This window comes from Myotis lucifugus, unplaced genomic scaffold (assembly GCF_000147115.1).
Source record: "Myotis lucifugus unplaced genomic scaffold, Myoluc2.0 scaffold_7, whole genome shotgun sequence".
NCBI lineage: Eukaryota > Metazoa > Chordata > Mammalia > Chiroptera > Vespertilionidae > Myotis > Myotis lucifugus.
Genome location: NW_005871055.1, coordinates 19,446,707 through 19,472,358, shown reverse-complemented (window position 1 = coordinate 19,472,358; position 25,652 = coordinate 19,446,707). Strand labels below are relative to the sequence as shown.

Genomic DNA, 25,652 nt, shown 5'->3' with positions numbered 1-25,652 from the left:
ATTGCCGCCACTGGTCAGCGGCAGTTTCTGGGTGAGGGCTGGCCCTTGTGTCAGTGCTTGTCATACAACCAGGCGTTCCACCGTTCGGCCGATTTGCATATTAGGCTTCTATTAAATAGAATTGATTTCAGAGAGGAAGGGAAAGGAGGAGAGATATAGAAACATCAATGATGACAGAGAATCATTGATTGGCTGCCTCCTGTGTGCCCCCTATTGGGATCTAGCCCACAACTGGGCATGTGCCCTTGACTAGGAATCAAGCCATGCCCTCCTGGTTCATAGGCTGATGCTCAACCACTGAGCCACACAGACTGTGCTACCTTTGTTTTTAGAATTAAATACAAAGGTAATTACGTATTAAATATTTATAACTTATATATAAGATTAAGAGAAAATAAATTCTCTTGTACTCTCCACCTAGTTTAAGAAATATATAACACTGGAGGCCTGGTGCACAAGTTTGTGCACCAGTGGGATCCCACAGCCTGGCCTGCACCCTCTCACAATCCGGAACCCCTCAGGGGATGTCAGACTACTGGTTTCGGCCCGATCCTTCCAGGCCAGGCCAAGGGACCCCACCAGTGCACAAATCCGTGCACTGGGCTTCTAGTATGCATATAAGATCTTTGGTTAATCTCTTCTCCCTCTTCCCCCTTCCCTCTGAGATTCATCAGTCTGTTCCATGTTTCCATGCCTGTGCGTTGACCTTCTGCCCCCCTGGTGGTCAGTGCGGGTCATAGCTACTGGTCAAACAGCCGAACATTAGGATGGTCGCTTAGGCTTTTATATACATAGATTACCAGTAACCTTAGTGCCCCCTTTCTTATATCTTAGACTTAGAGAATATTATGCCTTCTAAAAAAGAATTCTGTACTTTTCTCTTCATTCTGGCTGTTGAGTTTATGAACTTTCTTTCATAGTACTTGAGTTCCTGGTGTGCTGGCCTGGTTTCCTCTGTGAACTCATATTCTGAGTTTGGTGGACTCCCGTCCCCTGACCATTTTGTCTCTCAGAGAATTATGTCTGCCTCCCAGCAAGCATCCAACACTCTTCCCCTCTGGTCTGCCAATATCTTGTCCTTCACATCCACCCATCTTCTGTTTCCCCAGAAATTTCTCACACTTTTATGTGAGTTTTCTCAGCTACATCAGCTTCAATTTTGCTTTTGAGGCAATTCTTACTTGGATGGAGTGTATATGTGCATGTGTATGTGTGGTGGGGAATGGTTTGGCAGGTCATGTCAGTTGGTGATCTTTTCTAAATGTATGTATAATGCTATAATATGTTGAAATATTGGCAGAGTATCATTTGTAATTGTCAGCAGTCTGGATTTGTCTAAAACATAGTTATATAATTTATAAAATCATGTTTCAAAGATGTCCTGAATTTCCTGGTAAAATAAGGATTGAGTATTAAGATTTTATGTGAAATACTATCCTTAATTTTTCTAAATGAATAATTTTATCAGAGAGACTGGTGAATTGAAAAACCTTAAAGTTATATGTTTAATAAAATTTATATACAGTGAGAGTTTCTTAAACCTTTTCCTTATATGCTACAGAAAGAATAAAAAGCAATCTAGTTCTATTGCAGGGGATCAAAACCATGTATGAAATATTTAAAATATATTTTATGTATGTAATATTTCTTTCTATTAAGAAATACATTTTCAAAAGCTAGCACCTGATTTATAAAGTTTAAAATATTTTGTCATTACAATTTCCCCAGATCCTTTGAATAAACTGTAGAATTTAGCTATTAGGGGTATCACTTAGGACCTCTGAAAGCATTGTTTCCCTCTTTAAACTAGAGAAAACTAAATAAAAAGTAAGTAAAACATTATTCAGAGACTTTGGAGTTGGAAAACCTGCATCAGGAAGAAAGCATATTTCCTATTTTACATTTCATTGCCAGTGACAGATGTTATGCACTTCAACAATCATTCAAAATCCTGGGAATATTCTGTCACTGTCACATCACAAATTGATGGATGTAGCTGAGGGTTAAAGTGCAGGGGGAGGTGCAGGTGAGACCTCCTCTCTAAGGACTACAGCGGCATCACACTCAGTGTCCAGTCATTTCTTTAACAGAAGCGTTCTCTGTGTGAGGGAATTACTATGAATGATAATGAACAAACACATCCAGTTTTGATATTCCTTATGGGCAAGCATTTAGAAACTCTAAATATAAAAAGGCTTATCATAAACAGATTCCATCTCATTTTTATCAAACATCATTTCAGTATTTTCAAAACAGATGATGAAAAAAGTACAAAGGCATTAGATGTTGCCATTCACATAGAACTGACAAGAAGAGCTTTTTCAGTGAGGTAGTCTATGGCTTTTAGAGAAATGATCAAAGTAAAGATTACTCATGGTTATTTTCAACCTAATTTGTGGAACTACTAATATGCTTTGGTCCTTCTGAATCAGAACTAAGCAAAAACAGCAGAGTTTCTAAGGTCTCTGATCCTCAGTACAGTCAGAAGTCAAACCTCCTGATGCTAAATGACATTTGAATTTTATCTATGACTGTTGTGAAGTCATTGCAGAATCATTGCAGAAGGCACTTTCATTCATGCTTATACCTACATAAAATATGATAGATTTTTGACTTAAATCCCAGAATAAGATATCTAATCAATGGGGTGCTGTAGTTCCCACCACTACTCTGAATTTCCAAGATTTATATAAAAAATTATGTTGGACATTTGCTGGGAATAGCTCAGAAAAAACTGTGTCAGGGAAGGAGTTTCTTACCAAGATTACTGTTTCCCTCAGCCAACAGGTAGTACTGCAGCCGAGGTCCGGCTCAAGTATCCCAAAATGCCTGGGTCACAAAGGTTACCCACATTAACAACATTCCATGGATGGAAAACATCCTAGGATGGGGTTTTTATTTTATTACATATTCATAGAGTACTCAGTGAAAAATAGGAGCTAGAATCCTTTTTTTTTCCCAAAAGCCCCCGCCCCCTGGGGGGGGGGGGGTGGCCTTAAGCCCAGCCTGCCCCCTCTCACAGTCTGGGAGCCCTCAGGTGATGTCCTACTGATATGATGTCCTCTGTGGGAGGCGACTGGGCTGATCATGGGAAGGCGCTGCCCCCATCACCCCGCTGCTGCTGCCACTGCCAGCTGCAGCAGCCATGAAGGTGTTTTCATCAATACGGAGTCCAGTCCCTTCACCACAAAAAAATGACAACTTTCTTTAGGCATTTTTAAGATGTCTCTTTCATAGGATATGACCTTTCTTTCTTTCTTTCTTTCTTTCTTTCTTTCTTTCTTTCTTTCTTTCTTTCTTTCTTTCTTTCTTTCTTTCTTTCTTTTTCTTTTTTTATCTTCACCTGAGGATATTTTCCCATTGATTTTTAGAGAGCGTGGAAGAGAGAGGGAAAGACAGAGAAAAACATCAATGTGAGAGGGACACTTCACTTGATTACCTCCTGCATGAGCCCTGACCTGGGCCCCAGCCAGGGAGGAGCCTGAAACCTAGGTACATGCCCTTGACCAGAATTGAACCCAGACCCTGTAGTCCACAGGCTGAGGCTTTATCCACTGAGCAAAACTGGCTAGGGCAGGATATGACATTTCTGTGCCCCTCCAGCAGCGGACCTTCATTTTTTCCTCCAGGAGTGAGATGGAAAGACCCTAGATTGCCTTCTTGGATTCTTATTACCCAAGTTACCAAGAACACTGCAAGTGGTGTACATGGAGCTTAGCCATTGAGCGGTCAGAAAAGGTGTTTCCTCTGCAGCTCACATGCAGAGGTGGGACTGCCAGTGTGCCGTAGCTGGCAGGCCCTCTTCTCTCCAGGCCTGAGCCATCCATGGCTTGCCTCACTGCGCACACAGTCCCCTTCCACCCACCTGCGCGTGCAGCCTCCTCCTGAGCAGTAGTGATGTTACAGTGCCCTGGACAATTTGCATATTACCTCTTTATATATATAGATTCTTCCTCAGAGATGAATGACATTGAGTACATTTTCCTCTGAGCACTATAGTTGCAGGGCAAACCTTGAAGTCTTGAACCTGGATCTAGGGCACAGTACATTACTCTCACACCCTCACCTTCCCAAAATAATCAATATTGTAATCCACCTTCCTTTCCCAAGAAAGTAGGTTTCTGCCTAATGCCCAGAGAGCCTTCCTCCAACCTTATCTGTGATCTGAAGCTCTCTGATTATGAGAACAGATTAGTCACTTTTCTGTTTTTTATCTTGCTGCTGACGCAGGCCAAAGGCTCTTGCAGCCTTAGTTCCATGAAGATAAAGGAAAGGCAGAGACCCAGTGGCAAGCAGCTAGCCCCCTTCCTAGTCACAAAACCTATAAAGTCTCCTAATGTCAGGTTAAGTGTTGGAGGGCTGAGAGGTCTAGTAGTCCAGGTCCTGTGCTAGAGATGTTACACTACAGATACCACGTGGCCCTCAGAAAGTCTCATGAGATAAAACATTTTACACATATAACTATCCTTTAATACTTAATGAAAAGATGGTTTAACATATACTAAGCCTTAGGTAAAATTCCATGTTCTGAGAAGTGAATCAAATTCATCATCTAATATGTATGCATACATTTGAAATAACTCTGGGCTATTCTTTACTCAGGCTTTTATCTCTTATAATGTCAATGGTTAGTGTGGTTGTAGAACTGGGCACCAGGATAGTCATTTTAAAAGAAGGCTGGATGGAAACAAAGAGAGGGATATAATCTGGCCAATGTTTTGTGACAGGTTATGGCTGGCAGGAGGGTCAGAGTCCAGGGCTAAAGTGTGCACAATGGAAGCCTGGGAAGGGATGTGTGCACAGCTGGAGTCTCCTCTTCAATGGGCTTCTTGTTGCATAGTGCTTATATGCTCACACATTGCTAAAAGACTTGTTTTTAAAAGTGAAACAGAAAAAGCACAATACCAATGTCTTATACATATTATTAGAATATTTGTAGATTTGAGTTGAAAAGATGAATGGTAAATTATCTTTCAAAGTTTCCTACTGCTAGGAGTTTCAAAATTTTCTATACATGTATCAACTAGCTCTCTATAAAGCACCTCATATCTGGTATAAACATTAAAGCCACACACTTTAAAAGCAGATTTGATTTTGAGCTGAGGTCCCAATGTGTTTTAAAAGTCTGTTGAAGAGACAGCAATGTTGACTTGGCCCTCTTGTGACTATCTTGTTGGAAGATACAGCACATAATGAGAAATGTCAAGTCCCAAGATCAATGAAATTTTTGGCTCTAGGGATTCTAGGAATAGCATTGATCCTTTTAAAGAATACCAGGCAGAGATGGGTTGTAATATATTGCAAAGAGGGGCTCAGGAGGATTAGCGGCCAAGTCCAAGATACCTACCTGACAAAAAAATTCAATCAGCTTTTAGCACAAATTGCTTGTTCTGCTCTCCTTTCTCTCATGCAGTAGGCTACTTCCAATTAAAGTGCACAAATTAATTTTTATCACTTCCAAATTAGTTTCAGAATTTTTGGGAAAGTCTGTTTCAGATTAAAGCACCTGTCCCTCACATGCCTACAATTCTGTTATCAAGTCAGGACCTATTTAAATATCTAAGAACATTTTTGATGTTCACAGTCACAAGTTTGAAAGAGTAATAATGATTATCCTATTTAATAATAGACAAACATGGTAATTAGCCGTACCTCCGCTACCCTTCCCATTGGCTAATCAGGGCGATATGCAAATTAACTGCCAACCAAGATGGCGGCTGGCAGCCAGGCACTGAAGCGAACAGGAGGCTTGCTTGCTTCAGTGACTGCGGACTCCAACGTTCCCCGCCTGCCGCTGCCAGCCTCTGAGCTTGCAGTTTAAGAAACATTGTTACAACTATAGAAGCTAAACAAACTCCAGAAACCTGCTTTCAGCCAGCCGGGCTTCAGCCAGCAGGACCGCAACATTGTTTCAATTATAGAACAAACCCAGATCCTTGCTTTCAGCAGCCGAGGTCTCAGAGCTGCAGCCGGGCCTCAGAATTAAAGCCGGCTTTAATTCTGAAAAAAGGAGAGGTTGAGAGCTTCAGTCACCCTCCAGCCTGAAAACGGCCCTCAGCCCCTCACCCAGACTGGCCAGGCACCCCAGTGGGGACCCCCACCCTGAAGGGTGTGTGACCAGCTGCAAACAGCCATCATCCCCTCACCCAGCCTGGCCAGGCACCCAAGCGGGACCCCCACCCTGAAGCAACAAGATGGCGGCTAATTTGCATACTGAAGGCAGGCGGCAGCAGGCAAGGCTGTCCGTGGTCTGGGACCCGGATCTGTGACCCCGCCAGGTGGGGGGCAGTGCTTGAGGCTGTCCTTGGTCCAGGACCTGGATCTATGACCCTGCCAGGCGGGTGGCAGCGGGCAAGGCTGTCCGAGGTCCAGGACCCGGATCTGTGACCCTGCCGGGCGGGGGACAGCGCAGGAGGCTGTCCACTGTACCAAGACCCAGATCCGTGACCTGGCGGGTGGGGCAGCAGCGTTTGAGGCTGTCCGCTGTCTGGGACCCAGATCTGTGACCCTGCCAAGCTGGGGGCAGTGCTTGAGGCTGTCCGCGGTCAAGGGACCCGGATCCGTGACCCTTCCCGGTGGGGCAGCAGCTCGCACAGGAGCGGATCGGCTGGGGTTGGGCAGGGCAGGACGCCTGGCTTCCGCCCAGCCCCAGTCACTCTGGGCAGGTGAGCAGCGCAGAGAGCCTCTGGACAGGGGAGGCAGGCCGGCGGAGGGCGGCCTGTACTCCCCACATGGCGGTGGTGACAGCTGTGAGTGCGCTAAGCGGAGCCTGCAGGCGGAGCTGAAGTAGCGCCTGCAGGCCATCAGTGCCCAGGAGTGGCTGCTCAAGATCCACCTCCTGGCCCAGAAGGTGCAGGATTGCAGGGACAGCCACCATGGCGGGCCAGACTGACGTCCTCCTGGCCGCACCACGGGGGTTTGTGGATCTGCAAAGCCAGAGGCCTCTGGTGTGCACATCCCCCCCTGGCGTGCAAACATTCCCCAGCACACTGTCACCCTCCCACGCCTGCAACAGTTGCAAACCAAGGCGTGCACAAGTTTCCCCTGCCTCTCCACCGCACTTCCATCAACCCAGCATGTCTAACACCCCCACAGGATGTGCACACATCCCCTCTGATGCGCTCACGTCCTTTGGAGAGTGTCTGGGTGTTCTGGGTGCTGAGGGTGGGCACCTGTGAGATGACAGTGAGAGGGCGGAGTGGTGAAGCTCTGTTCCCACGGAGGCCAGTGCAGCTACGAGATCACCTCTGGGGGGTTAATGCAGGTGCTGAGGTGGGAGCAGATGCAGATAGACACACCTGGTGGGCACGGGCGGCCCTCGCTGAGGTGCCTTCGGTCAGCGTTCCAGATCAAGAACCCAGAGGCGGAGAGGAATTCCGTCCTCTCAGCGAAACAGTGGGATAGTTGGGGTGACTGTAGAGGAGGAATGTGCACTTTGGGTGCCAGCACCCATGAGCGAAGGCTTCCCTGACTGAGCCTTGCTTGCTTGGGGCCTAGTGCACTCCTGCCGGGCAGCGGGTGACAGGACGTGCTTTTCCGAATTAATGAGAGAAAACGTTGATTCTCCTGCTGCCCACGAAGGTGGAAAGTGAAGTGGGGAGACATGTGGGGAGTGAGTGAGGTTCCCTGTCTGGGGGTTCCAAATCTGCTGTTGGTTTCTTTCACCACTGACTAGAGATATACAAGGTGTCCCCCCAAAATGTATACACACTTTGAATACCTACTAATTCCAATGGTTTTAAGCATAAGAAAGAAACAACAATGGAGCTGTCATCTGTTAAAAGTGTGGGCACAAACAGGTAGTTGGACATTCCCTGAGGGGTCTCAGATTGGAGAGGGTGCAGGCCAGACTGAGGGGCCACTTTCCCCCCTACCCCAGTGCACGAATTTCGTGCACCGAGCTACTAGTTAATATTATAAAATCCTATATAATAAAAGGCTAATATACAAATTGTCCCATCAGGATTTCGACGGACCAGAATTCAACCGCTCGCTATGACATGTGCTGACCACCAGAGGGTGGCATGGAATGAAGGAAGGCCTTGGCCAGCAGCTGAAAGGAAGGCCCCAGCTGGCAGCCAGAAGGTCTCAATCAGCCCTGATGGCTGGCCGGGCCTAGGGACCCTACCCATGCACAAATTTCATGCACCAGGGCTCTAGTATATTAATAAAGTAACTATGATTCAACTGTAACCTATGCTAGGTAGCTTTTTCTTTATTCTTTTATGGTTTAAAACTCTTTGTAATAATCTGTTTTAAAATTTTCATTGTCTTGGTCAGAAATTCATTGAAACTATAAAATAATTAGAAAAAAGCTTTTTTTTCCTGAGATGTTTAGTCACAATAATATTTTTGACACAATAAAACCCATAAACTCTTTCCATATCTAAAAAATCCACAAATATTACTTATTTCTCTCTGTGGCACTAATAGAGCTATCCATCGAAAAATAATGACAATGCAAAAGAAGCATAAATATACAGTGGTGGGGAAAAGTAGGTTAAATTACCAGCCATCACTGTCTAAAAGATAAATCATAAATAAGGATATAAAATAATGTTAATAAGATATATAATACAAATAAATATTAAAATGATTAATAACAATATAAGAATAAACTGTTTCACATACTCACAACTGTAAACCTACTTTTGCTCATCCCTGTATTAAAGTAACTTGAATCTACCTTGAGCAGTGTGCAAAGTAAGGTGAGTAAATGCATCTTTTGATGTGGTGCTGTATAAATACAATTCAGCCACTGACATATAAAGCAATTCATTATCTACATCAAAGCTAATCCCTGAATCCTAACAGCCACTGGAATATTATGTTTCATGCTAGGACTGCAAGTCTAGGTTAATATATACATCCCTCCAAACCTAAGGACACTGTGTCACACACTTAAATATGAATTTATAATAACTAGCTTTTTGGTCTTGAGCAGCAACGCATTATGAAATAGAAAACACATAGCCTGATTCTCTGACCTGTGAATTGGTAGCTAGATCAGATTAAACCGGAAGAGAAAAAAATCTTTTTCTTTCATATTGTGAGTTTTCTGATAGCAAGGGCTACATCTATGTCAACACCCATGACTGATCCCTGATGTGACAGTCAATTCAGTGTGTGCTGTGACTGCCTTTACAAAAAGTGCAAAAAGTGAACAGCCAACGTATATGGTCTCCCTAGTCACAAATATTTATGCTACTAGGTAGACTGGCTACTTTAACAGATCGAGTCATAAATCTGTCAAGTCAATCAAATACTTAGTATGATTAATTATTATTTTTTCCTATTGTGATTATATATATGACAAAAAGCTGAAGGAAGTTTTTACATAATCATCAATTTGTACCCAAGAGGTAAGGCTAAGCATTTTGTAGATGCTCAAAATATTAATGATATCAAATATCATCTGATAGCAATTCATGATTCATGTAATGCATACGTAATGTATCAATACATCCAAACAAGAAAAGCAGTTTTTTGCTCAGTGTAATATAGATTCCTGTAAACAGCAGAAGCTAAAAGATTTTGACGCAAAGCATCCTCTGCTGCTAAGACCTGGACAGAATTATGCTAAGTGAAATAAGCCAGTCAAAGACAAGTACCATATGATTTCACTCATATGTGGAATCTAATGAACAAAATGAACAAGCAAGCAAAACAGAGACAGACTCATATATAGATAGCAGGCTGACAGCTGTCGGGGTTGGGGCTGGGTGTGGGGCGTGGAGCAATTAAGCAAAAAAGAAAAAACTCATAAGACAGGGACAACACTGTGGTGATTGTTGTGGGGAGTGGGCCTGGAGGGAGGCGGAGGAGGGTGTATAGGGAGGATAAATGGTGATGGACAGAGACTTGATTTAGTGTGGTGAACACACAATGCAGTGCACAGATGATGTTTTATGGAATTGTACACTTGAAGCCTATATAATTTTGTTAACCAGTGTCATCCCAATAAGTTTAAAAAAATAGTACCAACACACAGTAAACATTCAATACATGCTTGTTTGACTAACACGTTAGGTGCTCAACCTATGTATTCTAGAAGAGCATTACATGTATTAAAGACTAGAGGCCCGGTGCACAAAAATTTGTGCACTCGGGGGGGAGAGGGGGTCCCTCAGCCTGGCCTGTGCCCTCTCGCAGTCTGGGACCCCTCGGGAGATAATGACCTGCTGGCTTAGGCCTGCTCCCGGGTGGCAGAGGGCAGGCCCAATCCCTAGGTGCAGCCCCTGGTCAGGCTCAGAGCAGGGCTCATTAAGGAGTTGGGGCACCACCCCCTGTCTTGCACAGAGCAGAGCTGATCAGGAGGTTGCGATGCCACCCTCAGTCATGCTCAGGTTAGGGCCGATTGGGGGTTGGGGCACCGCCCCCTGTCACAATCAAGGCAGGGTTGATGGGGAGGTTGCGGCACCACCCCCTGTCACGCACAGAGCAGGGCCAATCAGGGGGGTTAGGGCTCCGTACCCTGTCACGCACAGAGCAGGGTCGATCAGGGGTTTGGGGAGCTCCCCCCTGTCACGCACAGAGTAGGGCCGATTGGGGGAGTTGGGGCACCGCCCCCTGTCACACACAGAGCAGGGCGGATCAGGGGGTTGGGGTGCTGCACCCTGTCACACTCAGGGCAGGGCCGATGGGGAGGTTATGGCTCTACCCCGTCACACACAGAGTAGGCCCCGTGGGGGGGGTGGAGGGGTTGGGGCGCCGCACCCTGTCACACACAGACCAGGGCCAATCAGGGGGATTGGGGCGCCGCACCCTGTCACACACAGAGCGCAGGGCGATCAAGGGGGTTGGGGCACTCCCCCCTATCAGGCACAGAGCAGGGCTGATCAGGGGGTTAGGGCGCCTTCCCCTGTCACGAACAGAGCAGAGCAGATAGGGAGGTTGTGGCCCCACCCCCTGTCACACACAGAGCCACAGAGCGATCAGGGGGTTTGGGCGCTGCCCCCTGTCACGCTGATCCCGGTGTCGGGAGGGCTCGCGGCTCCGCTGATCCCGGTGCTGGGAGGCATATTACCCTTTACTATATAGGATAGAGGCCTGGTGCATGGGTGGGGGCCGGCTGGTTTGCCCTGAAGGGTGTCCTGGATCAGGGTGGGGGTCCCCACTGGGGTGCCGGGATGATGGCTGTTTGCAGCTGGTCACACCCCCTTCATGGAGGGGGTCCCCACTGGGGTGCCTCGCCAGTCTGGATGAGGGGCTGAGGGCCGTTTTCAGGCTGGCGTGTGACTGAAGCTCCCAACCTGTCCTTTTTTTCTTTTTTTTTTATTCTGGGCCAGCTTTAGCTCTGAGGCTTGGCTCCAGCTCTGAGGCCTCGGCTGCTGAAAGCAGGTATCTGGTTTGTTTGGGTTCTATAATCGAAACACTGTTTCAACTCCAGCTCTGAGATCCCAGCTCACTCAAAGCAGGTTTCTGGGGTTTTGTTTAGCTTCTATATTTGTAACAATGTTTCAAACTGCAAGCTCAGAGTCCGGCAGCGGCAGGCAGGGAACGCTGGAGTCCTCCGTCACTGAAGCAAGCAAGCCTCATGTTCGCTTCGAGCTGCCTGGCTGCCGGCCGCCATCTTGGCTGGCAGTTAATTTGCATATTGTCCTGATTAGCCAATGGGAAAGGTAGCGGAGGTATGGCTAATTACCATGTTTCTCTTTTATTAGATAGGATAACATGAAATAAAGCCATATTACACATGTCCACATTAAATGTCCAATAAAGTCTTGACCAGGTGGGTTTTATGAAAGTGGTTTATGTGCATAATGATGACAACATCTTTTAATAAAAATAAATTCTTATATGTGGAGGTAATACTGAAAAATATACACTGATAATATTCTGCTGTAACTTCTTTTTTATTATTATTTATTTAGTTAGTTAGTTAGTTAGTTTTCTTTATTGATTAAGGTATTACATATGTGTCCTTATCCCTCCATTTCCCTCCCCAACCCCCCCACTCCTGCTCTCACTGCCCTGGTGTCTGTGTCCATTGGTTAGGCTTATATGCATGCATACAAGTCCTTTGGTTCATTTCTCCCCCTTACCCCCACCCTCCCCTACCTTCCCTCTGAGGTTTGATGGTCTGATCGATGCTTCTGCTGCTGTAACTTCTTAAGGGCAATCTTAAATAAAATGCTGCATTTTAACAAGTACAATATTCACAATTTTGTTCTTAAAGATTAATATAAACATTTCTATTTATATAGCTCCTGTTGTCATGTAAGGAACTTTAAACACTCCAAGTATTACTTCATCTAACTTTTCTTGCTAACTGATGGATCAAAGCTATAATCAATTGTTAACCATCTTTTGGTTTAAAAGAACATTAGAGAATAATGTAAAATAAAGTAGCTAACAGATAATTACTATAATTTAACATTTTTCTTCAAAATTCTTTACATCATAGTAGTACATTATATAAAATATCTTACCTCTACCAGATGGTAGCTTTCAAGAATTAAATACTTTTTTGAAATATCATTTTAATCATTTCTGAGCTTCATTTTGAAGATGTTAATTAATTGGATTTAAAACAGTATTCTGTTTAAAAAATTTTAATAATATGTCTAATTTTTGTCAATATAAATAGATGATACTACACAGACTTGCTGCTTAATTCAACTTTTCTAATGAATGTTACACTACTATTGATATACAGAAACATTGGAAATATGTGAAAATATATTTAGATAAAATAATGTGATAATATGCTATACTTGAGAATAATAAAGCTATCACTGGCAGATCAAATGTCACACACACATTAATTTATTAGTATTTGGAGAATGATGTTTCTTATAAGGTAGAATTGGTAGCTAATTATTTGGCTGGTAGGAAATCAATCAATGTTGAATTTTTTTCCTTAAACCAGTATTACATCTTAGTTAACAACTTAAAACAGAGCCTGAAATGTATAATACACACACTATCTTTTATTCAGTAAGAGACATTACTTCAGAATACATTTGTTTCTTCATCTACTGCTCTTCAACTGTAGCTATCGGCAAGAATAAAACCTCACAAAATATTTGATCATCTATTCTATCTATCTATCTATTTATCTATCTATCTATCTATCTATCATCTATCTATCTATCTATCGATCTATCTATATCTATCCATCATCATTTTATTATCTATCTATCTATCTATCTATCTATCTATCTATCATCTATCTATCTATCTATCTATCATCTATCTATTTTTTTCTGTATGATAGCGCCTTTGCTCCTATCAATTGAAAGTCATTTCCTATTTTTGCAGTATTCCTGTCAAAACACATAAGAGTTGGAGGTGAATGGGACTTGAAGAGTAAATGTACAATTCAGTTTCCATCCCCAGCTATTTCACAGGTTGGAATGGATCAGGGAAGGCAGCCTCCAGCCACACAGTTGCAATATGCCATCTTGCACATTTCTCATCTATTCTTAAAATATTTCAGTGGTAGATGCCAGCACTCTTAAGAAATTCTTATCTCTGTTAGTCATCAATATTCCTTTAAGTCATGTTTTGGTTTATTTTGGAGTACTGTTTAAGCTTGGACCAATGTATGAATTATAATTAGAATAACCCTGGTTTAGGTACTTGCCATTACCAATGCTTTATAGAAAACAATCTCTATTTTACTGAAAATATGTGAACTTGAACTACTGAAAGCTTGGTAATTAAAAACACTAATTATATCTAGGCAACCTCTTATCTGGTTCTCAGTCATTTTACACTATTTATTGAAAACCTATTATGTGTGTTACTATGCCAGGAACCAGAGACTTCAAATGGAAAGGGAGAGACTCATGACACACTTCAGTTCTTCCTCAAAACAACAGTTCCAAGGAACAATAACTGACTTTCCGTGAACAAAGGTTCCATGGAAAAACATGTTTGAGAAACTGTGGGTTAAACAACTGTTCACATATCTATTTGTGTAAGACTTTTACAGCTTCATAGAAAATAAGAGTATATGTGGTATTTTCTAAAATTATTTTACTCTGGATTCCCATTTTCCCCCCTACAGAATATCTTAAAGAGCACTGTTGAATAAAAACACGTAGGAATCATCCCAAGCAAATAAATCTCCTTGTTCATTTTTTGCCTTCTCAATGACTATTCTGAAGTTGGTACTCAATCATTGTTAAATGAATAAAAGGAGATAGTTACTATACTACATGGCAGAAAGTAGTAAGTGTCCTCACTGAGGTACAAATAAAACTTTATGGAAATTCAGAGGAGGGAGAAAATTCAGCTGGGAGAAACTATATAAGATTTAATGAATCAGGAAATTTCTGAAGGACAGGGGCATTTGAAGATAAAAGAAGGGCAGCTGAGCAGAAGGTCAATGGGAAGAGACCTGGGAGCATCTCCAGGCTAAAAGTTATTATACTTGCTCTTTTTTACACATTGAATAAAGCTACATTCCAATAGAAATCTTTGCCACCTAAACTTTTGTATTTTAAAATCCTTACAAACTCAGGAAAAACTATTAGGAAAATTAAAAAGGGAAATTATACTTAAATGAATTTATAGTCTGATAGGACAGTACTAGACAATACTTACTGCTATTAGGGTTGTCTCCAATGATATGGTGTCGCCCACTCCAGTACCAGAGAAGCAGGGTTGCATCTCGAGACCCTGACACAATATAGCAGTCCCCACCTATGTATGATTCAGACCTGGCCAAGCAGGTGACCACATCCCAATGGCCAAATACAATCTGAGTTAATTTCCCTGAAACACAGAAACAGCAGATTTAATTAATTTGCTATTTTTCTTTAAATGGCCATAGCTTTATTTTACTATATTTGTGAAAATTGACCCTATAGATCTACAAATTTGTAAGGTAATTAAATTATAGCGACAGATTTGCTTTCTTTAATTGCTTCTGAAAAATAATACAGGACTATCACTTGGGATTTTTAAGAAAAGGACTTACAAGATAACACAATGATGATTTTTGTTTGGGCCAGACTAAAGGGAGATTTAAGGTCTTTTACTGGATTTGATTTGGAATGAGACAACAGTCCCCTTTGCCCTGTAAAATCAGGGTTCATGCTAAAGTTCAGAATGGAGGGCATGATAAATAGTTAACTTATAATGTAAACATTTAATTTGGATCTTGGCACTCAAGATAAAAATGCCTACATTATTATGATTTCATATTATGATTTAAATATAACAATAGGCATTTTGAAGAGAATAAGGTATTTCAAATTGAAGGGTACCTGTTTCTGTAGAATAAACTCTGAAACTCTTATCCCAGAATCCACAGATGAGAATATAGCGATTATCCGCTGTGACCACAAAACAATGTGCATTGATTTGTATGCTCTGGTCAACAAGGTCTGTGATCTGCCGTTTGTTCACACCAGAATTATTGGCTAAATGTAAATAGAAAAAAAAATAAAGAAATATTTCATACAAGTTTCATCAAGCACTTATAGAAGTAATAATTTTATACTTCATTTGTGTAGAAAAGTTTTTTTAAGGGTATATAGGTTAATATTTTAATATTTACCCATGAGGAATATAAACTTTTTTTAGTAGCAGTGATTATTTATAAACCATATTACATATTCAAAAGTTGTCATAAATGTAAATTCTTCCTCCACCAATAAATAAATACAATATGAGGAATTCAAAATGATGACTTTAAAACAATAACAATATCTAAATGCATTTAATTTCATATATGTTTACTATACACAAGTTCATTAGTGTCCACAAGTTTAACATTAATGAGGAATAATACTGTCTAAGGTATACTATATAAGGAAAAAATATCTTAATATTTGCTTCAATCTGTCATTTTCTGATAGCATTTACAATTCATGTAAAAATAAGATAGAGGTTTGAACAAGGGATGTTGCTATGTGGGCAGTCCACAGGGAGCTTTAGGTCAGCAACTTTAAAGACTTGGATTGTCAACAAACAGAAGGCCTTTCCAGAATGGGCTGGCAGGGGACCAGAGGAATAAAAAAGATGGGAGAGGAACTGAAGAGGAAAGGGACAGGCAAAGAGTCAGTGGACAGAACTGGGATCTGAATGAAGTCAAGAACACAGAAACATGATCTGATTTCCCCAGTGCCTATCTGTATGCCACCACCCTTTCAGGCTAACTCAATGGGCTGAATTCTAAAACAGAAAATGTGATGTAGAAGATCACCATCTCTCTCTAACACCAATTAAATCTATGTGCTACTATTTGTGGAGATCTACTAACACTATAATAATATTTACTAAAGAAGATACACAATAAAAAAAAACTGTGCAAGAATGGTAGCAAAGAAAATTAAAGATCCTAAGTCACTTAAACACTATGCAAGTTATCTATATATATATAAAAGGCTAATATGCTAAGTGTTTGACCGTCCGGGTAATGACGTCACATAGCAACTCCAGGCTTCCTCTCCCTAGCAACTAGCCTTTCCCTCTCCCCTAGGAACTAACCTCCTTTGAAATTTTCTTAGCCCCGGAAACACGACTTTTCTTTTTTACCAGGGGGGGAAAACTTTTCCTATGCCTCATCTCATTTGATCCTCACAGAAGTCCTAGAATAGGTAGATAGGAGACTAGGTGGAATCCTATTTTCTTTTCATTAGCCAGAAAACAGAGATTTAGAAAGTTTAGAAACTTGACCCAACTGAAAAAAAGTAAGAAATGGTGAACCTTGAAAATGACTTTAGGTTTTCTCACTGCACAGAACATAGTCAAACACTGTTACAGTTAAATATTTTACCCTTTGGTCTCCCTGTGTGCTTTACAATAATAATCTGATATTTACTGCTGTGTTGCTGACAATTACCTGAAAGAGAATTTGGGGTGCTTCCCTGGGCTGGAAAAAGTTTAGCTACATCAGAAAGCAGGTCTAATTAAGCAAGTTTATTCTATATCTATAAAAGGCTAAGTTAACTTGCACATGCATGACACATATAAAGCTCTCGCTGGAGCCAATTGCACATGTGTGTTTCAATCTGTCATTGTTGATCATGAATTTAGTTGACACATCTATTATGGAGAAAGGGCGAATAGCGATAGTAAAATATTTCTGCTAATTAATTTTCTTTCAATGTGCATGAATTTGTGCACCAGGCTACTAGTAATTATATATAACTATATAATTGGTCCTTTATTTATTCTAATACAGCTATTAATTTTTCCATGGTTACACTCTACTTGTATGTGATATTGTCGATGTTTCTTGGTATAGCTAGACTCTAAAAATATTCCTGGTACTAAACCTTATATCCTCCCAAAGACATATAAATGCTATTATATATAGGGGTATACCTGACTGAAATGGCTGTCTCTATCTTATTTCTGGGTTCAGAGATAAAGGGTGAATTAATATAAGCAAAAAGTACTATAACTTGTATGTGGCTTAATATTTCATAGAATTTTGATTTTTTCCTAATTTAGTTTTCTACATGATCACCTGAAATAGGCAAAACCAACATTAGTATTATAAACCATCTTGCAGATATGAAACTGAGGCCTAGAAAGATTAAGAGGCTTGTTCTGGATCATATGGCTAATAAAGGTGTATGTGATAATTTAAAATATATGTAATATCTTCTGCAAAGAGTTATAGCTCATGAGCTTGCAATTTATATGAAATATTTAATTTAAAAAATGTTTTAGCCCTACTAAATAAAGATTTCTTTTAAAAGATTTTTTCAGTATTAGTTTTCATTAATAATCTCTTTGAGCCCTTATATTTTTTTAAATAATATCAAGCTGTAAAAGACTAGTTTAGGATGAAAGAAAAAACAGTTTGGAAATATGTGCCTTGTTTAGAACCAACTCAAAATGACTTCCTAAAACATAAAGGAAAGCCACAAAAAAGTGTTTAATACCAACAAAGTTCGTATATGGCATATTATGATTTTCACAGCTCTTTACTGGTAATTTGACATTATTTGCACATTAATTTTGTGGCATAAAAATATTATTCAACTATCATTTGTGAACAGTCAGCATTCATGAAAATATATATTTTTTGTTAGCATACCAATGAGTGGATCCATTTCAATGGGAAGATGATGGGCTTGATCCAAGGAGTACCCTGGAGCTCCTCTGAGGCCTACAGATTAAATAAAAAGAGAAAACTACCATTAAATTATCAGAAAAGAGGCATTTCCTAATAAGTAGTATTTTATGATGATTATACAAAATATACATTTGCTTAAAGGTTATTTGGTAAATTCTTGTGAGAATGATTAAGTCCCACCACATGTCTTTGTAGATAGTCTTTTAAAAAATCATTACAATAGAGACTGCTAGTTTCCATTTAGGATGTAGAATGTAGAAAGCTAGAAAGAGTGTTAATATCATAACAAAAAGCTGGATAAAATAGATTATCATAACATTTCTTGAACCCAAAAGAGAGCTAAGGTTGCTGGGCAACCAATGAGGCTGAAATCTAAGAGAAGGCCATGCCTGCAAGCAGCGATGTGTGTGAGCACAGGTTCACCTAGACACGGGCAGAGGGGAGATGCAGCTCCCACCCAAGTGGGCCTTCTTTCAATATAGGACAAGTCAACTAAAGACATAAACCTGAGCCACACCTCAAATCTTAATCTCAGTAAAAACTTCCTTCAGAGGATTAATGTTTTAGGACTTGATTAAGGTCATCAGTCATAATTTATTACATGTGATTATCTAAATATATAAAAAGCTAATATGTTAAGTGTCCATCCGACTGGTCTCTATGACACGCACTGACCACCAGGGGACAAATGCTTAACACAGGAGCTGCAGTGATGTTCACTGGCCATTTACAGAAAAACGGCACCATGGACCTGGAGCCCACAAAGCAACACTCAGTTTCCCCCAAGTGGGACACAGGCCCTGCCACCACCTGGAGTGACACCCCACCAAATCGCAGCCAAAGCTGCCAAGACCCCATGGCACAAAATGAGGCCCACAGCCCAGCCCAGCCCAGTCCAGAAGTGGTAGCTGTGGCCACCAGTTAATGATGTCACGTAGCAACACCCGGCTTCCTCTCCCTAGCAACTAGCCTTCTTGCAGTTTCTTCAGTCCAGGAACACGTCTTGCTTTATATCCAGGTGGAAATATTTCACACTGTAACCAAATGTCTGTGAAGCATTTTCCTGTGCCTCGTCTTATTTGATCCTCACAGAAGTCCTGGAATAGGTAGATAGGAGACTAGGTGGAATCCTATTTTCTTTTCATTAGCCAGAAAACAGAGATTTAGAAAGTTTAGAAACTTGACCCAACTGAAAAAAAGTAAGAAATGGTGAACCTTGAAAATGACTTCAGGTTTTCTCACTGCGCAGAATACAGTCAAAGACTGCTGCAGTTAAATATTTTACCCTTTGTTCTCCCTGCGTGCTCTACAATAATAATCTGCTTCATACTGATATTTACTGCTGTGTTGTTGACAATTACCTGAAAGAGAATTTGGGGTGCTTCACTGGGCTGGAAAAAGTTTAACTAAATCAGGAAGCAGGTCTAATTAAGCAAGTTTATTCTATATCTATAAAAAGGCTAAGTTGACTTGTGCATGTGCGATACATATAAAGCTCTTGCTGGCGCCAATCGCACGTGTGTGTTTCAATCTGTCATTGTTGATCGTGAATTTGGTTGACACTTCAATTATAGAGAAAGGGTGAATAGTGATATTAAAATATTTCTTCTAATTAATTTCCTTTCAATGTGCACGAATCTGTGCACTGGGCCACTAGTATAACATATAATGCTTTGGAACAATTCTAAAGAAAAATTTAGTCCTTCATAATTTTCTCCCAATGCAAAACATTTCTAGAGGCTAAGACTCTTGTAAATATTCATATACAGGACTGGGCAAAAGTAGGTTTACAGTTGTGAGTATGCGAGACACAGAGGTTATTCTTGTATTATTATTATTATTGTACTAGAGGCCTGGTGCATGACATTCATGCACTGGGGGGTGTGGGAGTCCCTCAGCCCGACCTGCACCCTCTCCAATCTGGGACCCCTCAGGGGAGCCCTCTCCAATCCGGGAGTTTCTGTCTGTCTTTGCAATCATATGAGTGAATTGTCTGAGACCCCAACTCAGTTTGGTTTGTTGCTCACAGAATAATAGAGGCATGTTTTTTTTCTTTGCTTCATTGGTGGAGATTTCCTGGAAGTTTTAGGATATCTTCCCTTTAATTTTTCCTAGACACTCTGATTTTACTTATGTCTCTCACCTTTGCTTTCCCTCCATCCCCTACCACAACAGTAACTTGCTCCAGGCTCACTTTGCTCTAATGTCTAGGAGATCCGTCTGCCACCAGAACTATGATTCCCAGCATTCCTGGTGCTCCCTACACTCTGGGCTTCCGATTCCGGTCCTGGGGCTGCCATCAGAACTACTATTCCCAGAATTCCCAGTGTTCCCCACAATCTTGGTTTTCCCTTTCCTACTCCGTCTCTGTCCCATGGCCTCCTACTCTGCCAAGTCCCTCCCAAGCCGCCAGCTCTCCCTCTCTGCTGTCAGGCAGCTTGGGGAGCCAATTTCCCCAAGCTGCTCTACTCTCTGCCAGCTCTCCCACTCTGCTCTCTACCCGTCTCCTGTGTATGCAAATTAACCTGCCATCTTTGCCAGGTTAATTTGCATACTCACTCCTGATTGGCTGGTGAGCGTAGCAGAGGGACAGTCAATTTACATGTTTCTCTTTTATTATATAGGATTATTTCCATATGAACAACTCTAAACCTACTTTTGCCCAACCCTGTGTATTTGAAGATGTTTGCTATACATTTCTGATTGAATGGAAATAGTTCCACTTCATGTTGATAACATCACCAAAAACTGTAAAATAGGTACACTTAGAAGCTTTTAGGAGACTAAGCTATGGTATAAATGACTATTTTTCAGAGAAATACAGAAATCAATAGAATAGAAAGATTTCAGTTAATTCACCATGGCTCATCCATTCAGTCCTGGAGACAGTGGGAATCCTGGGAATTCCAGGGAGATCGTAAGTGCTGAACTGGGCCAACTAAATAATTTGGTCACATCCACTTCTGTCCTGATTAAATAAATATCAATATGTCTAGTTTTTATGACAGAATTATATCACTTCAAGATGAACTGGCTGGAACTTTCAGGAATAAGTTTGGAGAAAACACATGTGAAATTACTGAATAACTTAGATTTGTCTTTTGTCAAAGACTCTTAGCTTTACAAGGAGAAAGATGGTGTTTATCTTCTTCATTGCTGTATGCTCAGGACTATCTGACACACAGTGGCCATTCAAATATTTGCTAAAGAAATTAATGAGGTAAAAGAAAGAGGATTTGAAACCATTATTCAGAAAATGCGGATTCAAACTCACTTTTGTTTAATATGGGAAAACTTTTTTCTGGGGGCAGTGGTAGAGTAGGGTGGAAGGACCTGACTGATTTGAAGAACTGCTTCTATTTATCAAAGATGTCTTGAATACTTGATCATCAGCTAAGCATTCTGTGAGCATCCTATGTAATATGCAAATTAACTCTCACACCCTCACAAGATGGCTGCCTACAACCAGGCTGGCAGGGGGGTTAGTGAGGGATGACCAAACGACTGAACAAGCAGGTTGCGTAGGGTGACCAGGCCAGCGGGGGGGCCATGAGGGGCGACCAGGCTGACGGGGGGGGCAGTTGGGGGCAATCAGGCCAGCAGGGAGGGCAGTTAGGGGTGACCAGGCAGGCAGGCAGATGAGGGATTAGGAGCCAGCGGTCCAGGATTGTGAGAGGGATGTCCGACTGCCAGCAGTCGGACACCCCCAGAATTGGGCCTAAATCGGCAATCGGACACCCCCCAAAGGGTCCTGGATTGGAGAGGGTGCAGGCTGGGCTGAGGGGACTCCCACCCTATGCACGAATTTTGTGCACCAGGACTGTAGTCAAAATATGACAGCAGCAGATAAGACAGACAAGGGTCATACAGTTAGGTCTGACAATTATTTACTCTGCTGCATTTTGGTGATAATTTGGCAGAGTAGCTTGCCTGCAGAAACACATATCTTACCTTAATTGCAGTATTTAAGAACCATTTAGCAAGCGACTTTCTTAGGTGCACCTACCTACTGTGTTGTGCCATCGATTCACTGCAAACAGTCTGCTGCAGGTCACAGTCACCACAGCAGGGATAGTCAGGTGGGGCAGTGTGTTAGCTGCCACATGGGTTACTGGAGAATTTGATGGAAACTTCAGCACCATGATCACATCCTGTTGCATCTGATCTTTAAACATGAGTGGACTCTGTGGAAGGAAACACTGTTGAATAGAAAGGGAAGAGAGTGAAAGAAAACAGAAGGGATAACACAGTTAGTGAAAGTTCTGGGGAGCATGAGGTTAGCATGAGCACACAGAGAACAAAACAATGCTAACTTTGGTACTGTGAAGATAGCACAGAGAAAAGAGAGCAGGGACTCTGGTAGTCATTGATGGAGGACACCCAATTCTTAACAACCAGTCTCCATTTAAGTACCACCAGACTGCAATGTAAGAAGTTAGCTTATAGTTATGTGCACATGATGTAACATAAATATTCAATGCAATTAAAACATCCGGTTTGTGGGAAAATTAGTCAAGTCAGTTACTGACACTGTTTACATGAAGTATAAAGTACATAGATTGATATTTTTACTTTTTACCAGGTTGACCTGGGGTCATGGCTACTGTCTATATAGTGAGAACTTAATAGACTCCATTGACAGAGCTTTATACACATTTCTACTGTGGCACTACTGACTGCTTATGGTCTGTGCCTCCTTTCCCCAATCTGTACTGTGAGCTTACTGAAGGCTAACCCGCTTTTAATTTTTAAATCTTTGTTTCTCAAACATCGAGCTTATGACTTGAGAGACAGTAGATACTATAAGTACTACTATTAAGTACTATAAAACACTATAAATACTACTATATAAAAACACAAAATAGGGATCCTGGGAAAAACAATTATTTAGCTCTCATCCATGTTTTGTAATTGCTATATATATAAATTCTCTGTTACATAAATTTAAAAAGCTTAAATTTTCTTTATAAATAGTTCCAAGCCAATTTAGTCTCTAACAATTTCCCCTAGGAAAGTAATGGAGTCTAACCAGGCATTAATCCAGGATGATGATGATGATTATTATTATTATTATTATTATTGTTAAACAAAGAAAACTAACTCAGGAATAAACTCTCTTCCAAAGCATTTCATAAAGTAAGGTGTTCAGATAGATCATCTTGGACAGTTTATTAAAAATGCTTCATCTCAAGGCTTGAGAGTCCATATCTACACTCTGACTGGGTGTTTGTATGGGAAAGCACACTTGGTACAGACCTTTCTGCTCTGTCACACACAAGGACCCATTCAATCAGAAGAGTTCATTAGCAACTCATCAAGGGGCTGAAACTGGTTGAGCCATTATGGAGAAAAAAAATGCTTTCAAACAAACATTTTATTTGTGTATTTCACTAGGAGTTTGTCTATTGACTCTTTGAAGGTATAGAGGATGTACTTATTTGCCTCTGTATTGCCAATGCTTACCATCATGTCTGACACACAGAAGAGGCTCAATACAAATTTGTTAAGTAACTGACAGAATAAATGAAAGGTGTAAAAATACTTCCATCTCCACATAACAACTTACAACTTTGTGTATGTCTATACATATTCCAGAGCTCTTTTTCCCAAATTAGGGTATTTGCTGCCTTGATAACTGTCTATAAAAACTGATAAGTTGTAATTTGTTACATTTTTTGCAAATACATTTTTATCTTCAAGCATTTTTTACTAGAGAAAAAATAGTGAAACTCAGTTTTTTTAAAAAATATATTTTATTGATTTTTTACAGAGAGGAAAGAAGAGGGATAGAGAGTTAGAAACAGCGATGAGAGAGAAACATTGATTCAGCTGCCTCCTGCACACTCCCCACTGGGGATGTGCCCGCAACCAAGGTACATGCCCTTGACCGGAATCAAACCTGGACCCTTCAGTCCCCAGGCCAACGCTCTATCCACTGAGCCAAACCGGTTAGGGCTAAAACTCAGTTTTTAAAAAATCTAAATAAGTTTATCAGAAAATTTTTTATTTTCTTCAAATTAGATAAAGAAGAAAATGTTTACTATTTGCTAATAATCTAAAAAAGGACTGCTTTGCTATGAAAATATTCACATTAAAATGAAAATAATATTATTTTTCCATTGCAAATGGAAAAGGAAAATTTAACTTAAATTAAATAACTAATGATGATTGATGACACCAGCTAATGTTTATTGAGAACTTATTGCATGCCAGGTGCTGGTCTAAGTGGCATACATATTGAGTAATGAAACTCTCAGGGATGATGAAATGTATAGAGAAGTTAAATATACCTTGCCTAAGTCACTCACTAGTTAGTGGCAGAGATGGTGTTCGACCCAACTCTGGCTCTGGAGCCCTTGTTCTTAACCCCTCTGCTCGACTGCCTCTCTGTCATGACCATAAATTACTTTTATATATCTTTTTTTAAAATGAACTACTGCCCTTATCTCACCTTGCCCAAAAAGATTAAATTGGACAATATGTTGTATTTATGTTTTTCATACTAATGTATAAATCGAATCTAATTGTGGTGTGGGTGTACATAGACTGTATGTGTATGAATGAGTTTATGTTGAGGCAGATAGAGAAGATGGCTATTTTTGTGAACCCCAAATTGAGCTAGCTTCAGCAGGACTTAAAGGTAAGAACTGCACTCTCTTCTCTGTTTCTCTCTAGAGTATCAGTAAATATCTAGGTAAAGAGTTAACCAATATATTGAGAATCCTTTAAAAACATTGCTAAAAATAACTTTTATTTTATCTATATCCAGCTACAAGAAAGAAAATTTCAACAAGCTGATATGTCTTACCAGGTGCATGGCAGAGCTCCGAGGCGGATGTGGCTCAATTAGTAACTGAGATGGTGTCTGTCCAAAGTTCTGTATCTGTGCCTCCATGGCCTGCAGGGGAAGGGGAGTGATTGTCATAATCAATAGGCATCAACGGGGGAGGTCAAGACACTCTGACAATGCAAGTGTATCCCAAGTCAGCCATGAAAGAAATCCAGAAAATTCACCGGGTGCTCTTCTCTCAGGGTGCAGAGTCATCCAAGTGTTAGTATTTTGTAGACAAGCTTTCATTTCCTTGCAAATGTGCTTCTGCTAACCAAGTCACTATTCTGACTTAGAAGCTGGGGTTAATTGTGAAAATGTTAACCTGTGAGAACATGCATGCAGCTAATGACCAAAGTACAACACATATACCTCAATAAAGTCCTTTGTAAGAAGGAACATATGGAGGTCTCTAATGAAATAAGCTTCTGAAATCTTTATGGGAATAAAAAAATGAGACATAAAATCCACAGACAACACAAAATATAATTCAGAAAATCACATGTTCTAATAAACGGAGAAGGCAATCAGTAGAAATAACACTAAGACTTTTGTATAATGATTAAATGTAGCAAAACCTTCACTACAAAAATATATTTTAGCATGCTATGCTGCTTTAAGATGAATCCTGGAATATTATTTTAAGGTATAAATTTATTATTTTCAAAAAGTTTCTGAAATTCTAAGGAAAAGTAACCCAAAGAGGAAACCATTATTTAAGCATCCTGAGCTATGCAATATTTCATTATGGCCTATATAGATGGAAATATTAATGAGATT

General features: G+C 40.8%; 1 protein-coding gene across 1 annotated transcript in view; it reads right to left on the bottom strand.

The window, feature by feature from the left end:
* Nucleotides 1-25,652, bottom strand: part of NBEA (neurobeachin) — a 928,080-nt gene that overhangs the window by 13,445 nt on the left and 888,983 nt on the right. The window contains exons 49-53 of the mRNA XM_006083617.3: nt 24,852-24,941; nt 22,050-22,242; nt 18,005-18,076; nt 15,219-15,374; nt 14,554-14,724 (exon numbers count right to left, since the gene is read on the bottom strand). Coding sequence (XP_006083679.1) covers nt 14,554-14,724; nt 15,219-15,374; nt 18,005-18,076; nt 22,050-22,242; nt 24,852-24,941 — 682 coding nt within the window. The remainder of the gene's footprint in view (nt 1-14,553; nt 14,725-15,218; nt 15,375-18,004; nt 18,077-22,049; nt 22,243-24,851; nt 24,942-25,652) is intronic.